Source organism: Oncorhynchus kisutch, linkage group LG10 (assembly GCF_002021735.2).
Source record: "Oncorhynchus kisutch isolate 150728-3 linkage group LG10, Okis_V2, whole genome shotgun sequence".
Lineage (NCBI taxonomy): Eukaryota > Metazoa > Chordata > Actinopteri > Salmoniformes > Salmonidae > Oncorhynchus > Oncorhynchus kisutch.
Window position 1 is genome coordinate 30517334 of NC_034183.2, and position 16734 is coordinate 30534067.

At 45.6% G+C, this 16734-nt stretch overlaps 1 protein-coding gene across 6 annotated transcripts in view; it reads right to left on the reverse strand.

The window, feature by feature from the left end:
* The window catches only part of LOC109898041 (nucleoprotein TPR), a 41030-nt gene that overhangs the window by 537 nt on the left and 23759 nt on the right, over window positions 1-16734 (reverse strand). Inside the window, exons 27-48 of one of the 6 annotated variants that reach the window (XM_031833533.1) lie at window positions 13957-14094; window positions 13640-13771; window positions 13344-13468; window positions 12309-12519; window positions 11828-11974; window positions 8842-9040; window positions 6546-6742; window positions 6352-6422; window positions 6067-6266; window positions 5331-5606; window positions 4907-5151; window positions 4588-4791; window positions 3149-3271; window positions 2509-2602; window positions 2112-2251; window positions 1908-1973; window positions 1379-1470; window positions 1179-1282; window positions 893-991; window positions 602-740; window positions 382-500; window positions 2-85 (exon numbers count right to left, since the gene is read on the reverse strand). In XM_031833533.1, the coding sequence (XP_031689393.1) occupies window positions 2-85; window positions 382-500; window positions 602-740; window positions 893-991; window positions 1179-1282; window positions 1379-1470; window positions 1908-1973; window positions 2112-2251; window positions 2509-2602; window positions 3149-3271; window positions 4588-4791; window positions 4907-5151; window positions 5331-5606; window positions 6067-6266; window positions 6352-6422; window positions 6546-6742; window positions 8842-9040; window positions 11828-11974; window positions 12309-12519; window positions 13344-13468; window positions 13640-13771; window positions 13957-14094 (3205 nt within the window). Of the gene's footprint in view, window position 1; window positions 86-381; window positions 501-601; window positions 741-892; window positions 992-1178; window positions 1283-1378; window positions 1471-1907; window positions 1974-2105; window positions 2252-2508; window positions 2603-3148; window positions 3272-4587; window positions 4795-4906; window positions 5152-5330; window positions 5607-6066; window positions 6267-6351; window positions 6423-6545; window positions 6743-8841; window positions 9041-11827; window positions 11975-12308; window positions 12520-13343; window positions 13469-13639; window positions 13772-13956; window positions 14095-16734 lie in introns of all 6 variants that reach the window. The other 5 variants (XM_020492797.2, XM_020492800.2, XM_020492799.2 and 2 more) reach the window with 5 other exon arrangements.

Below are 16734 nucleotides of genomic sequence, written 5' to 3' on the forward strand. Positions count from 1 at the left end.
CCTCTCCTCATATGGTTCTCTGTCCAGCGTTGGAGCTGACGGCTGGGTCCTGGTCTAGAGGGTTTGGGCTGAGTGCTACTAGTGTCTAAGGTAGAGGGTGAGAGAAAGGCGCAGTTACCCGGCTCATACCAACACTGGGTGCTCCTACAGACCAAATGTGAAAGCAATCTGTCCTATTAGTCAGAGACAATGGACCATTTCATTAAACATTCATTCCAAGGGGCTCGGAACCAAGCTCCTATAAAACCGGTAAAAAGCTTGTCATTTTGATTGAAATCTAACTAGAAATCTAACTAGAATGCTGATCCAATAAAATCCACCTATTTATTGTTTGATATAAGGTTGGAGCATGGGTAGGGGTTACAATGTAGGGGTCAGTACCTGCAGAGCTGGAGGAGGGTTCCTGGCTGGTAGAAGACAGGCTTGCGTCGTCTGAGGGCTGGGCAGGTTCCTCCATCGCCCCTGCTTGAGACGCCACCGGCTCCAGAGACACCTCCACACTGGACATACACAAATCACAATCATTTACTATGGAGGATCACACCATTAACTACTGCTGTGGATCAAGTTCAATTTCATAGAGTAAGCAAGATGGTCTCACCGGTCTCCCTCAGACTCCATTAAGACATCTCTTTCGTCCCCAGGAGGGGGTCCTCCAGCCACCGCCTGGCCCGGGGTAGAGCTGGTTACCATAGGAACAGACAGGGAGGAGTGTTCGGTGCAGTCAGAGGGCAGGACCTCTGTGAATGTGGACACAGGGGGGAGAAAGTCAATTCTGGAGTGTTCAAATATTACTGCCAATAATGAAACTTAATAGCCTGAAACACATGTCACAATTCTCAAATTGTCTCGAGTCGAGATAGTAGAGAGAGAATGTGTGTGTGAACCATACCTGGGGCAGCCACCTGCAGGGGTGTCGTGGGAACACTGCGGCCCCCAGACTCATCCTCATGACCTGGCAGGAACAGAGGACTATCATACATCCCCAGACCTACAACACACACAGATACACTTTAGAACCAAACCGACAATAAACATAAACCACACAATTTGAGAGATGGAGATACAGACGTGGCAAAAGTAAGCTCTCGTCAAATTAAAGGGCTCAGAAAGAAAGGGTATATTAGGGTATGGGAAAAAATAAACGGGATGAGGTGTGCCTGTGTACAGTCCACTACCTCCTTGTGATGCCAGCTGTCCCAGGTCAGAGTGGGAGGTCTGGGATATCAGGTCCTCTGGGGTGCCGAACCGGAATCGGGGAACACCAGACACCTGGGGAGAACTGGACCACAGAGAGAGGTCAGAAGTACTATGGGAACTTCACTAGTGGTGTTTAGCTGCTGATTTTGGTGTGTTTAAGTATGTGCGTGTTACTCACTGGATAGCTTCTGCAAAGCCGTCAGAGCGGTGTGGCACCACCAGAGTAGGAGTACTGGGTACCATCCTGTCATCATCGTCAAAGTAGTGCTGCTGTAGGGGGGGGCGAGAATATTATACAGACACTGACAACAAAACACATAAAATACAGTTTAAAGGGATAGTGCAAGATTTTGGCAATTACGCCCCTTTCCTAACTACCGAGAGTCAGATGAACTCATGGATACCGTTTCTTTGTCTCTTCATGCAGTTTGAAAGAAGTTGCTAACTAGCACTAGCAAAAGTGTAAACTAGCGTTAGCGCAATGACCAGGAGTCTATGGGAACAGCTAACATGCCATCTGTTCCCATAGACTTCATCATTGCGCCAACACTAGTTAGCAAAGACTCGCAAAATGACCTACAACTTCCTTCAAACTGCACGCAGAGACATACAAATAGTATTCATGAGTTCATCTGACTGGGTAGAAAAAGGGCTTGATTGCCAAAATCTCACATGATAGCCCTTTAAGATGCAAGGGTGTGACTTACTCCGCTGCTGGCCATCCCAGGGGTGAGCTGAGGGACTCTGCCTACAGACTGGCGACGCATGGAGCGCTGTAAGACGCGCGCATTACTGGTTACCACAACCTGATACTGCACAAATGTAACCATACCACAAACTGCAATACAATTGTTTTACACAGAGATACACAGTTTAGATGGTTATATTGAGTCATAAGCACACACCTGTACCTGAGCAGGGGGGCCCAGTTCCTGGGTGATGTTGAGACGGGGGGGCAGCGGGTGGGGTGCCCTCCGTGGTGACCGGGGCATTCTGGGAGCAGAACTGGTTGGGTCACTGGAGAAGGCTTCCATACTGCTGCTGCCCTCAACTGACAGAACAGGAGAGGGGAAACAGTGGTTTAGCTTGACAGAGTTCTCCTTTACATCAAAATCACAATAAAACAACAGACAACGCAATAATATTGTGAAATAGGCTCATGTCTGTATGAGTTTCCGATATATTGAATCAAATGACTTGGTTAGTCTACCAACAGAGTGACTGAAATGTATCACTCAATCCGGACAGACAAGTTTCATTGGGTGGCTGTCGAGACAACGGTGTGTGACAGAGTATCCATCGTCTTACAGCTGTGTGTCTGGGAGTCGTCCGGGCGCTGAGTGGAGTCTGATGCTCCTAGACTCTCCTCTGTCTCCGTGCCTGGGTCTGTCGCCTCAGCACCCTTTGAGGGAGGAGGAACGCACACACAGTGGGAGAGAGACAGAAGAGGAAGGCGGGGGGTTGTTACAGGGTGGTTCCCACGCACTACCTACTGCCCGGCAGTGTTGGTGCGGTTAGCAATGCATTCTGGTCCTGATTTATTTCCCTTGTACAGGTGTTCGCTCCCTTAAAAGGTCTTGTAACTTTACAGCTAGCTAGGCAGAGACGGTGCCGCCAGCCCCACTTTCTTCTGCACGCCCACCCTGACAACAAAGCACTTAACCCACTCCCCTGCCAACCCTCCAGTTCCCCCAACACCTCCCTCCCTCCCACACACACACACACCGCCACAAGATCACAACACAGACATGAGGTAGCAGAGTGAAGCAAGAGCACTGCTGAGACACTGTTTGTTCACACAGAAAAACGTGCATGTGGTTACAACATTGGCTGGCTGTAACATCAACGGGAGGCGTGAGAGTGGAAAGAATTTGAGTGGGCGGGATTACAAAACATAACGGAAATGATCTAGTTCGGGTTAGTAACAGTGTGCGCGTGTTGATCTTACCTCTGTGTAGTCGTCTTCGTATGCCTCGTTGCCGTCTCCGCTACCTTCGTTGCTCTCCTCTCCCTCTTCTCCCATCCCGCCATCCTCTTCATCCTCATCATCATCCTCCTCCTCATCATAGTCCTACAAAGAGGCAGGTATAAAAAGGTTGGTAACACATTACGCAATTACAAAGATCCTTTTACATGGTCAATAAATGTTTTATTTCTTTTTGTAATTTTTTTTCCACCTTTATTTAACCCGGTAGGCTAGTTGAGAACACCTTTATTTAACCCGGTAGGCTAGTTGAGAACACCTTTATTTAACCAGGTAGGCTAGTTGAGAACACCTTTATTTAACCCGGTAGGCTAGTTGAGAACACCTTTATCTAACCCGGTAGGCTAGTTGAGAACACCTTTATTTAACCCGGTAGGCTAGTTGAGAACACCTTTATTTAACCCGGTAGGCTAGTTGAGAACACCTTTATTTAACCCGGTAGGCTAGTTGAGAACACCTTTATTTAACCCGGTAGGCTAGTTGAGAACACCTTTATTTAACCCGGTAGGCTAGTTGAGAACACCTTTATTTAACCCGGTAGGCTAGTTGAGAACACCTTTATTTAACCCGGTAGGCTAGTTGAGAACACCTTTATTTAACCCGGTAGGCTAGTTGAGAACACCTTTATTTAACCCGGTAGGCTAGTTGAGAACACCTTTATTTAACCAGGTAGGCTAGTTGAGAACACCTTTATTTAACCCGGTAGGCTAGTTGAGAACAAGTTCTCATTTACAACTGCGACCTGACCAAGATAAAGCATAGCAGTTCGTCACATACAACAATACAGAGTTACACATGAGTTACACACAAATACGACAAACATACTGTTAACACGGAGGCTATGATGTACTGGAATATTTTGCCTTGGGTTTGTGGGTTTTTACACTAATGTTGGTGTCATAACTAGACATATAATAACGCAATATGTCAAAACAGGTCTAAATATGTGTCAGGACAGTTATGACCAGTTAGGTCAGTTGTTATGACATGGTTATGACTGTTATGACGCTGGGTGTCAAGTAAAGTGTTACCAAAAGGTCTCATAATCCAGCACATTGGTGAATTTAACATCTTCATGAGTATGGGCTGCATATAGACCTTTTCATCCATTCTAATAGAGTTTGGCTCAGTTGGTAGAGCATGGTGCTTGAAACGCCAGGGTTGTGGGTTCAATTCCCATGGGAGACCATTATGGAAAAGTACGAAATGTATGCACTCACTACTGTAAGTCGCGCTGGATAAGAGCGTCTGCTAAATTACTAAAATGTAAGTTTGACAGATTTCTAAGGGCCAAATACCTCACTTTTAGGCAAGATTTTCCATCTGCTAGGACTTGAAGGAGTTCAATTAAAGTGTCTAGCCCCTAAAATATTTCCATCAACAATATTTCCCTCAGTCCGTACCGGTTCCTCTTCCTCGTCATCCTCCTGCTCATCCTCGCTCTCCGAGTCAGTCACTATGACGATGACGTCGTGCTGAGGGGATTCTTCGGGGGAGTCGTATGAGAGTGTGACCTCTGTGGGCTGGGACAGGAGTAGCTCTACGGGGACAGACTGAGACGCTGTCCCCTCATCAGCCTCGTCTAGTACTGGGTACTCCTCCACCACCTGCTGATATAGACACACACACATGGCTACACACAAATGGCTACACGCACAAAAGACCATCTCAGCCTCTAGACATAGGGTGGGTACCCGCATGCGCACACGTACACTGTCTCACCTGGCTGCTCTCTGGGGCCTCGTGGCTCTCTCCAGGCACCAATCCCTCTGTACTGCTCTCAGCCAGCACCTCCTCCTGGGCCTCTGGCTCCTCTGGATCCACCCTCTGGATGATGCGTAGCTTCTTGGGGATGGGGGGTTCAGACGGGTCCTCCTGGGGGGTGTCCGTGTCAGTCACCGTAGAGGTGTCCTGCTCCTCCTCACGCGGTCTCTTGGACATGGAGGATGTCCCTGGGGTGGCTGAAACTGGAAGGTTGGAAAAGTCACATTTCCAACTTCACTTGGTGGATATGTGCATTTCATTCAATATCTGAGGGCCAGTGGTAATACAGTGAGTACATTGCCAACCCTTGAGCTTAGTTAGACAAAGCTACTATACCCCAAATCTATAGAAACCCCAGGTTAGATTAAATTCCGTCTCCCACCTGTCCCAAACACAGCTGTGGACGTCGAAGGCCTCTCCACTTGCGAGCTGGGTGCAGCTTCAATGACGACTGGGGCCAGGGGCTGCTCCTGATTGGCTGGTTCAGTGTGGGGCAGGCTCTGTTGCTGTGTTGGTTGGACGAAGGCTGTGGTCTGGGTCTGCTGGACTGCCAGCACTGGGTTGGCGGTCTGAACGCTGGGGCTGGTTGACCGTACTGAACCGCTGGCACTGCCATACACGGTCACATGCTCCAGCGGGCCCTCAGAAGACTGCATGGCTGGAAGGGTCAGAGGGTCACTAGGGGGTCAGACTGGGAAATACCATGGCTACGGTCTGATTCCCTATCCTTCTGTCTGAAATGTGCATTAGTATCCCCCCGTGTGGATCTCATCAGATTCAAGTAATAAAGTTCACTTCAACTACCAAAACACAACACCATCTAGCACTTTTAAAATGACCAATACTCAAATAACTATGCAATAACATTCACATCACTATCACTTTTACACCTAGTACCTACATGTACATATTACCTCGTACCCCTGCACATTGACTCGGTACCGGTACTCCTTTTATATAGTCTCGTTATTGTCATTTTCTTTATGTTATTCTTTCCTTTTTTGCCGAACTCTGCATTGTTTGGAAAGGGCTCGTAAGGAAGAATTTCAAGGTCACGTCTACACCTGTTGTAATGTTATTTGATTTAACAATGATATTAGCTCCACAGAACTCCTCACCTTCCTGGTTCTCCACCTGTGTTGTGGGCATGACAGTAGCAGTAGGAGTGGGGGTGGGCACAGTGGCGGGGGTGATCATGGGCCGGATGCTGGCCCGGGGAGTGGACTTGTTCCCGGGGTTGACAGGGGGCTTGCTCTGGCCCTGGGCCCCCAGAGGAGTGGGCTTGATGTTGGCAGTGGGGGGCTCTGAGTTACTGGCGCTATAGGGATGGGGAAATACAACAGGTGAACAATGTAACACCAAACATCATTGAACGTGGTGTGCAGGAGTATCATGTACTTTACCTGCCCCTGTCTGCAGCTGGGGTGGTCTTCAGTGGTCCTCTCTGCTCGGTGCTCCTCTGCTGTTCCTGGGCCTACAGGTAGAATAGAATGTGTTATTCGCACCACGGCCATAATGAATAGCAATCCAGGCTTGTGGGGTATGAAGCAGAAGTGCTCCATTGAAATCTATGCCTCCATTAAGCCCTCCATCTCACCTTGCTGAGGCCCTGTTCAGGAGGCTCGTCCCTCTGCTCCCCGTGTCTCTCCTGCTGCTCCCTCAGGTCCCGCAGCTCCCGCTCCTGTCGGCTCAGACGGCCCTCGTACTGTGACTTCAGAGCACTGACCCTGACCTCCAGCTCCTCCCTCTGTTGCTTCAGTTCCTCGTTCTCCTTCTGCAGCTGGTCCTTGGAGCCTGGGGAAGAGGTTGGGATGAGGTGAAAGGTAAAAATGTTTTTGCGGCCCAGCAGGGCCTAAAATGTAATTTAGTCCATCAGTAACTGTGGCAGGTAGATGAATATCTTTGGCATAATAATAAAACATTTTAAAAAACATGCGTTGTAATGTTTCTGGACAAGAAAATTAAGTAGTAATGTGGTACATTCATTACATGTTCTGTGACCAGGGGCTTGTAACCAAAATATCAGATGAGACAATGTTCTGCTGCCCCTTTAAGGACGTGACATGTGCCAACAGGACCACTCGCGTTGTGTCACGTGTCTGTGTTTGAGATGTGACTAGCCTCTCTTTGCCATCAGTTGAAGCAGCACATTCAAACTAACATTGAAAAACAACCGCTCGTGAACAAAACAATGTATACTGAACAAAAATGTAAACGCAATATGTAAATTCATTGTGGTGGGGAAAATAAAAGTCCACTCTAAAATGTGCAGTTGTGTCACACAACAGAATGCCACAGATGTCTCAAGTTGAGGGAGCAATAGGCATGCTGACTACAGGAATGTCCACCAGAGTTGTTGCCAGAGAATTTAATGTTGATTTCTCTACCACAATGTCATTTTAGAGAATTTGTCAGTATGTCCAACCGGCCTCACTACCGCAGACCATGTAACCACGCCAGCCCAGCACCTCCACATCCAGCTTCTTCACCTGCGGGATCGTCTGAGACTAGCCACCCGGACAGCTGATGAGACTGTGGGTTTGCAAACCGAAGAATTTGAGCAAACGGTCTGAAACCGTCTCAGGAAGGTTAATCTACGTGCTCACCAAGGTCTTGACTTGACAGCAGTTCGGCGTTGTATCCAACTTCAGTGGACAAATGCTCAACTTCGATGGCCACTGGCACGCTAGAGAAGTGTGCTCTCTAGCGTGCCAGGATGAATCCCAGTTTCAATTGTACTGGGCAGATGGCAGACAGCATAATTGCAATTTATCGATGTCAATTTGAATAAACAGAGGTAGCGTGACGAGATCCTGAAGCCCATTGTCGTGCCATTCATCCGCCGCCATGACCTTATGCGTTTCAGCATGATAATGCAAGGATCTGTACACAATTCCTGGAAGCTGAAAATGTCCCAGTTCTTCCATGGCCTGCAAACTCACCAGACATGTCACCCGTTGAGCATGTTAGGGATGCTCTGGACTGACATGTATGACAGAGCATTCCAATATCCAGCAACATCGCAAAGCCATTGAGGAATGGGACAGCATTCACAGGTTACAATAAACAGCCTGATCAACTCTATGCAAAGGAGATGTGACACGCTGCATGAGGCAAATGGTCACACCAGATACTGACTGGTTTTCTGAACCACACCCCTACTTTTTATTTTATTTATCTGTGACTAACAGATGGAGATCTGTATTCCCAGTCATGTGAAATCCATAAGGGCCTAATTCATTTATTTAAAATGAGAGATTTCCTTATATGAACTGAACTCAGTAAAATCTTTGACATATGGGTTTATATTTTTGTTCAGTATAAACAACTAAGAAACACAAGGATAAGGTCCCACTTTGTAGTCTTTCCAGTGAATTGGACCAACTTTTATGCCAGCGAACTGAGCCTCCAAAAATGTATCAGCACTTCACTCAGCGCGCACAGCTCCTCTGCCAGGCAGTGTTGCCATGGGAGGTGGGATATAGGATTCATATTTCTTTGTGCGATTAGCAGATATGAAACAAAACAGCAGAAATACTTTGAAAACAGCTACCTCAGCATTTTCCTGCTATTCTGCTATAACCGCAACTTGTGCTCAAACTTGACTTTTGACTATTTTTAATAAGCAAATGGAATGCTTGCACTGTAGAGCCCTGCAAATTGACCCCCGCCAACGTGGCTGGTGATATAGACATTGTTGCCTGCCAATACCCAAATCTATGCTCATTTGGTGGGTGTTAATCTTTTTCCCAGACACCCAGCAAACGTTTGAGACGACAAGTAAAAACATATGAGCTATCAGCATTCACATATACCTCTATGCAAAGCTCACCAAGACTCGACCCGACACACAAGCTTGCGCCGCAGTCAGGTTACCTGGCCTGGGCTCTTACCGATGAGCTGGTTGATCTTCTGCTTGGCCCCTACCAAGGCTTTCCTGGTCTTCTCCTCCTTCTCAGACATCTGCTGTCTGAGGGTGTCCTCCTGGGAGGCCTTCTCCTGCAGCTCCTGTCTCAACCTGGTCAGCTCCGTCTGCAGCCCGGAGGCCTGCTCCTGGGTCCCACGCACCTCTGCCTCACGCTCAGCCACCACCTGAGGGGGGGACAACATGGTTTAGCATACCTGTAGACTTCCAGTCAATGCAATACCGTTAGTTAGTTTCGAGAGCCAATGCCATCTCTAACTTCCTTCAACTTTCAAAGTTTGTCACGTGCACAGGATACAGCAGGTGTAAAACCGTACAGTGAAATGCTTACTAACAAGCTCTTTCCCAACAATGCAGTATTCAATAGCATACTGCACGCAGAGACATACAAATGCTATCCACGAGTTCATCAGACTCTGGGTAAGTAGAAAAATGATTTATCCCATGAAACCTCCGCCTAAAAGAGTTAGGCAATTACTTGTTTCAATTTACAATTTTGGTGAAAGTGGGCCTGGATGTTGCCTGGAAAATAATGTAGAGCGGCGGTCACCAACTGGTCGATCTCCAAGGCATTCCTAGTCGATCACCAAACATTTCTGTAAAAAACCCAACGATAAAGCCTTGTGTTCCTATTTATTTTTTCTCTCCACGTGGTTTGGAACCATTTAATTTTTCTAAAGGTAGAACTCCGCCTACCCGGCAGGCCCTAAGAGCAAATCAAGTGCACCTCTAGGCCTAAGGCAGACCAATCAGATAGCTTAGATCACCGTGTCTGCAGTTTCCTCAAGTCATAGACTGTAAAAAGAAGCCTTGAAGTCAATAGAGACTCAACGAATACAGCAAAGTGCTGCTGTTTTTGAGTAAGTTCATGTTTAAGTTGTTATTCAGCATTGTCAACACTTTAAAATGCGTGTTCTCCCTACTTCCACTCATGCTACTACCAACACTGCAGATCAATGAATGAGTATAGCAAAGTGTTTTGATAAGCTTATGTTGTAATTATTAGAGGCTTGTGTTTTTTTTATGTCGAGGAATATTTCACTTTCTCTGTTCATAGGAGTAACATGAATTGAGTTTCGCCATCAGCTGGAAGACTGTGTCTAGATGTCGACCGATTATGATTTTTCCACGCCGATACTGATTATTGGAGGGCCAAAAAAAAGATACATCGGCCGATTTTTCTATATATATTTGTAATAATGACAATTACAACAATACTGAATGAACAATGAACACTTTTATGTTAACTTAATATAATACATAAATAAAATCTATTTAGTCTCAAATAAATTATGAAACATGTTCAATTTGGTTTAAATAATGCAAAAACAGTGTTGGAGAAGAAAGTAAAAGTGCAATATGTGCCATGTAAAAAAGCTAACGTTTAAGTTCCTTGCTCAAAACATGAGAACATATGAAAGCTGTTGGTTCAATATTCCCAGTTGTGAAGTTTTAGGTTGTAGTTATATAGGAATGATGACACGTCGACTATTTCTCTCTATACCATTTGTACTTCATATACCTTTGACTATTGGATGTTCTTATAGCCTTTAGTATTTATTGCCAGCCTAATCTTGGAAGTTGATAGGCTTGAAGTCATAAACAGCGCTGTGCCTCAAGCATTGCTAAGAGCTGCTGGCAAACGCAGGAAAGTGCTATTTGAATGAATGCTTACGAGCCTGCTGCCTACCACTGCTCAGTCAGACTGCTCTATCAAATCATAGACTTAATTATAATATAATAAACACAGAAATATGAGCCTTTGGTTATTAATATGGTAAAATCCGGAAACTATAATTTCGAAAAGAAAGCGTTTATTCTTTCAGTGAAATACGGAACGGTTCCATATTTTATCGAACGGGTGGCAATCCTAAGTCTAAATATTTCTGTTACATTGCACAACCTTCAATGTTATGTCATAATTATGTAACATTCTGGCAAATTAGTTCACTGTTCATAATGGAGCCAGGTGGCCCAAAATGTTGCGTTTTCCCTGCCTCTGCAAGTGACAATTTTCCTAGTTAATATTGCCTGCTAACATTCCTTTCTTTTAACTAAATATGCAGGTTTAAAAAAATATATACTTCTGTGTATTGATTTTAATAAAGGCATTGATGTTTATGGTTAGGTACATTTCTGCAAAGATTGCTTTTTTTGGCAATGCGCTTTTGTTAAATCATCACCCGTTTGGCGAAGTTGAAGTAGGCTGTGATTCGATGATAAATTAACAGGCACCGCTTTGATTATATGCAACACAGGACAAGCTAGATAACCTAGTAATATCATCAACCATGTGTAGTTAACTAGTGATTATATGAAGATAGATTGTTTTTTATACGATAAGTTTAATGCTAGCTAGCAATTTACCTTGGCTAGTTGCAGCCACAGAGTCCTTTTGACGCTGCACTTGCGTAACAGGTGGTCAAGCCTGCCACGCAGTTTCCTTGTGAATTACAATGTAATCGGCCATAATCTGTGTCCAAAAAGGCCGATTACTGATTGTTATGAAAATAGTGAAAATCAGCCCTAATTAAATCGGCCATGCCGATTAAATGGGTCGATCTCTAACTGTCACCCTTTTCTCAGCGGAGGGAGGGAGAGCAGAGGGGCGGTTGCTCCCACTGCTCTCCCTCCCTCAGTCCAGTAAAAAAAAAAAAAGAAAGCACATTATTATGCTCACTCAGCTGTACAACAAATGATCTGAGAAGAACATTGGCAGGGTAATTCAAGCAGAGCCAATATGCAGTGATAATGTATTGGGGCTATAGCCTACTGCACAAACATTGCTATAGAAATAACTGTTTTTAAATTGGTTAATGTTGCATAGGCTTACGTTTAAGCCATGTTAAAAAATAAAATCTGAGCGGTAGATCTAGGCTTGTATTTTGACTCAGAAAGTGATCTTTACTCAGAAACATTGGTGACCACTGGTATAGGGGAAACACTGCTCTGACCTTGTTGAGGTTATCCAGCTGTCCCTCCAGGTCTCTAGTCCGGGTCTCAGACTGTCCCAGGGAGTCTTTTAGACCCTGGAGCTCCTGGGCTGAGGCTTGCTGGGCCTCCTGCTCCTGGGCTGGTGTGGATGCTGCCTCTGACACCATCTGTAAAGGAGATCAGTCCAACACTCAACACAGCATGGCAGAATTCACACAAAATAATGTCTATTTAATCAAGGACATCAGGTTAGACATTTTGAGTTGTCCGACTTGGTACCATTCCAGACCAGCACATCTGTAATTTAGCGACAAGATGAGTAGGGATATTATTAGTTTCATGAAAAAAGGATTGAGAGGAATCTTATTCTTGAATCTTGGAGACGGAGTGAATTCAAGGCTGGGTTTCAGGAAACAACTTCGTGACAATCAATAAAAACAAATAAAAAGTTTCCCTCTATGAAACCAGAAAAGGCCCCAGTTGTTTAACCAAATAACCCACCTTGTCGTGCTCCACCTTGAGCTCATCATACTGGGCCTTGTAGCGCCGGCCGATCTTCCTGACCTGAGTGATGGTGCGGAACTTCTCCTGGATGTCCATGTTCTTGGCCTCTACGTCCCTCCTCAGCGCATCCCTCTCAGAGCTCACCTTCCCCAGGCCTTCACGCAGGATCTGCACCTGGCTCTGCAGGGACGTCACCGACCCGCCACTCCTACAGGGAGATCACATATTAAAGATCTACATGTAGAATGCAGCCCCCTTGCGGAACTAGGTGAATTGCAACACAGCCTGAATTCAAACAACCCCTCCCCCTTTCCTGGCTTTACTCCCGGTCCCCTGACCCGATTTTGCGTCTTTTACCTTCCAGTTTTGTTTTGTATACCAGCTGAAACATTTGATATTTTGAGTTATTTAAAATATATTTCACAGTGGTATAGATGCGATTTTCTATACTTGTTTTGTAACAAATTGAAATTAGGCAAACATTTAAGAAAACAAATTGCAACCAGGTAATGGCAGAGCGATTTCTATTGCCACTGTTGAATCTATTTCTGAGGAGATTACCACGCGTTTGAGTGATGCTGATGGAAGAGGGGGGGGGGGGCAGCTTTTCCATTTGACAACAAGAGACGGACCATCTTTTGTTGTCAAATAGGGAGGCTGCACCATCAGAATGCAATTTTGTATGGGCCCAAAATATTTATTTAGTGGTTGGCAATATTATTTCACCATCATTCCACTATTACTGCATACATATTATGGACATTTTCTGAAATAAAAATGCAAGAATTCTACATGTAGCTCCTTTAATACAAAAATACTCAAGACTTTACATTATACTACATTCATCTGATTATCAAACTTTGTATTGTGTTGCTTGCCAATTTATTGTGTAGCATTTGTGCTTTTCAAAGAGGAGCCCATTTTTCTATTGTATCAAGTAAATCAGCTTCCTTGCGGTCGTTGGTACGCTGTAATAAGAGAATAGGAAAACAGTGATATTCAGTTTGGATTATAGACTAGGCTAACTCCCACCTGGTCACCTCAGCCTTGAGCCTGCCTGTCTCCTCAGTGAGTTGCTGGATGCGTTTGAGGTGAGCCTCTTTCTCAAAGTGGAGGCGCTTGTACTCCTCCGGGTCCTTCTGCTGGCTCACCAGTTGCTATGTGGACATACAGAACAGATTGTGTTTCAAATCCAAACTCAATAGATAGGTTTACAGACATTTGACAAGCTGTGGGTCGCAAGGAAGGCATCGTTCAAGCTTGGTGTCACTACTTTGAGAAAGTCTACTCTATGTTTTAGTGATTTTTTTTTTCTGTCGCTAAGCAACCTGTGTTCTGGCCTTCCAGCGTTTGATGTCCTCTTCCAGAATCCTCTTCTCTGCCTGCAGCATGCCGCTCTTCTCACTCAGCTCAGCGTTGGACTCCTGCATGGGCATTACGTCTAACTCCAGCTTACGCACCTATATATAAAAATATGTCAATCAATACACAGAGAAAAAAAAGTTAGGCCTCAGTCTAAAACAGGCCTAAAATCTAAACTGGGACCAAATTCACAGAAGGTTTCCTGAGGAAAATGTTTACATTGGTTATGATATCAAATCCAAAGTTTGGTGCTTTAACCCTGAGAAAGTAAATCTGCTCTTACTTTAGCCTGTGTCTGCTGCAGCTCCTGCTCCATCCTCTCCTTCTCCTCTCTCAGCATCTTGTTGGTCTCCATCAGGACACTCATGGTCTCAGTCTTCTTCATTAGCTCATCGTGCTGAGCCAGGGTCTTAGCTGTCACCTGGGGTCAGGGGTTAAAGGTCATAAAGAGCACTTAGGTGACATGATCATTTTGAGCTGCCATTTCTCTCATCACCCACAGGAGTACGCAAGCAGGAAGTTTGCCTCCGGTGATGCATTAGGTAGACCGCAACACTCTCTGGAAAGCCCAGAGGTTGTGGGCAGTGCAGTTGCCATACCAGGTGGTGATGCAGCCCGACTGTATGCTCTCAATTGTGCATCTGTAAAAGTTTGTAAGGGTCTCAGGGGCCAAGCCACATTTCTTCAGTGTGGGTGGACCATTTCAAAATCGTCAATGATGTATATGCCAAGGAACTTGAAGTTTTCCACATTCTCCACTGTGGTCCAGTCAATGTGGAAAGGGGCGTGCTCCCTCTGCTTTTTCCTGAAGTCCACGATCATCTCATTCGTTTTGTTGATGTTGAGGGAGAGGTTATTTTCCTGGCACCACTCCGTCAGGGCAGAGGTGTTGTTTCCTACCTTCACCACCTGGGGGCGGCCCGTCAGGAAGTCCAGGACCCAGTTGCACAGGGTGGAGTTCAGGCCCAGGGCCCTGAGCTTGATGATGAGCTTGGAGGGTACTATGGTGTTGAAGGCTAAGAAGCTATAGCCAATGAACAGTATCCTTACATAGGTATTCCTCTTGTCCAGATGAGATAGGGCTGTGTGCAGTGCAATGGCGATTGCATTGTCTGTAGATCTATTGGGGCAGTAAGCAAATTGAAGTGGCTCTAGGGTAACAGGTAAGGTAGATGTGATATGATTCTTAACTAGCCTCTCAAAGCACTTCATGATGACTGAAGTGAGTGCTACGGGACGATAGTCATTTAGTTCAGTTACCTTTGCTTTCTTAGGTACAGGAACAATGGTGGACATCTTGAAGCATGTGGGGACAACAGACTAGGATAGGGAGAGATGGAATATGTCCATAAACACTCCAGCCAGCTGATCTGTGCATGCTCTGAGGATGTGGCTAGGGATGCCGTCTGGGCCAGCAGCCTTGCGAGGTTTAACACGCTTAAATGTCTTACTCATGTTGGCCACGGAGAACCAGAGCCCACAGTATTTGGGAGCGGGCCGCGTCGATGGCACTGTTATACTCAAAGTGGGCGAAGGTGTTTAGCTTGTCCGGGAGCAAGACGGTGTCCGCGACGTGGCTGGTTTTCCCTTTGTAATCCATAATAGTCTGTAGACCCTGCCACATACGTCTTGTGTCTGAGCTGTTTTGAACTGCGACTCCTCTTTGTCGCTGTTCTGACGTTTTGCCTGTTTGATTGCCTTGCGGAGGGAATAACTACACTGTTTGTATTCAACCATATTCCCAGTCACCTTGCCATGGTTAAATGCAGTGGTTCATGCTTTCAGTTTAGCACGTTGCTGCTATCTATCCACGGTTTCTGGTTTGGGTAGGTTGTAAGCACAGCGTGAACAGCATCCCCTATACACTTCCTGATGAACTCACCGTGTCCGTGTATAGTCAACGTGCCCGTGTATACATCAATGTTATTCTCAGAGGCTACCCGGAACATATCCCAGTCCGCGTGATCAAAACAATCTTGCAGCATGGATTCCGATTTGTTAGACCAGCGTTGAATAGACCTTAGCACGGGTACATCCTGTTTGAGTTTCTGCCTATAGGAAGGGAGGGAGGACCAAAAGGAGTTGTGATCTGATTTGCCGAAGCGAGGGCCTTGTAGGCATCCCGGAAAAGAGAATAGCAGTGGTCGAGTGTTTTAGCAGCATGAGTACAACAGTCAATGTGTTGATAGAACTTCGATAGCGTTTTCATCAAATTTGATTTGTTAAAATCCCCAGCTACAATAAATGCAGCCTCAGGATATGTGGTTTCCAGTTGGCATAAAGTCCAGTGTAGTTCCCTGAGGGCCGTCATGGTATCGGCTTGAGGGGGAATATACACGGCTGTGACTATAACAGAAGAGAATTCTCTTGGGAGGAAATATAGTCGGCATTTGATTGTGAGGTATTCTAGGGTTGGGTGAACAAAATACGTTATCGCAACCACACCATGAGTGGTTAATCATGAAACCTACATCACCACCTTTCTTCCCGGAGAGTTCTTTATTCATGTCTGTGCGATGCACTGAGAAACCAGCTGGCTGTATGTACGGGGACAGTATATCCAGAGAGAGCCATGATTTCCTGAAACAGATTATGTTACAGTCCCTGATGTCTCTCTGGAAGGAGATCCTGGCCCTGAGCTCGCCATTCGGAAGCGGGACTCCCGAATGGCGCAGCGGTCTAAGGCACTGCATCTCAGTGCAAGAGGAGTCACTACAGTCCCTGGTTCGAATCCAGGCTGTATCACATCCGGCCGTGATTAGGAGTCCCATAGGGCGGCGCTCAATTGGCCCAGCATCGACCGGGTTTGGCCGTCATTGTAAATAAGAATTTGTTCTTAACTTGCCTAGTTAAATAAAAGGTTAAAAAAAATATATAATAATTATAAAATGATTGTCTTCACACCCTATCAAAATGTTCACCTTTTCTGAATGGGCGGAGGTTATAGAATGGATCCTTATGTGAAACTGGTTTCTCATGAGGAGATGCATATATGTACACAATGTCATGACGGTTGCTCAAACGGGACAGGTGATATGTTTGTTCAAAGTTTGGAATTACT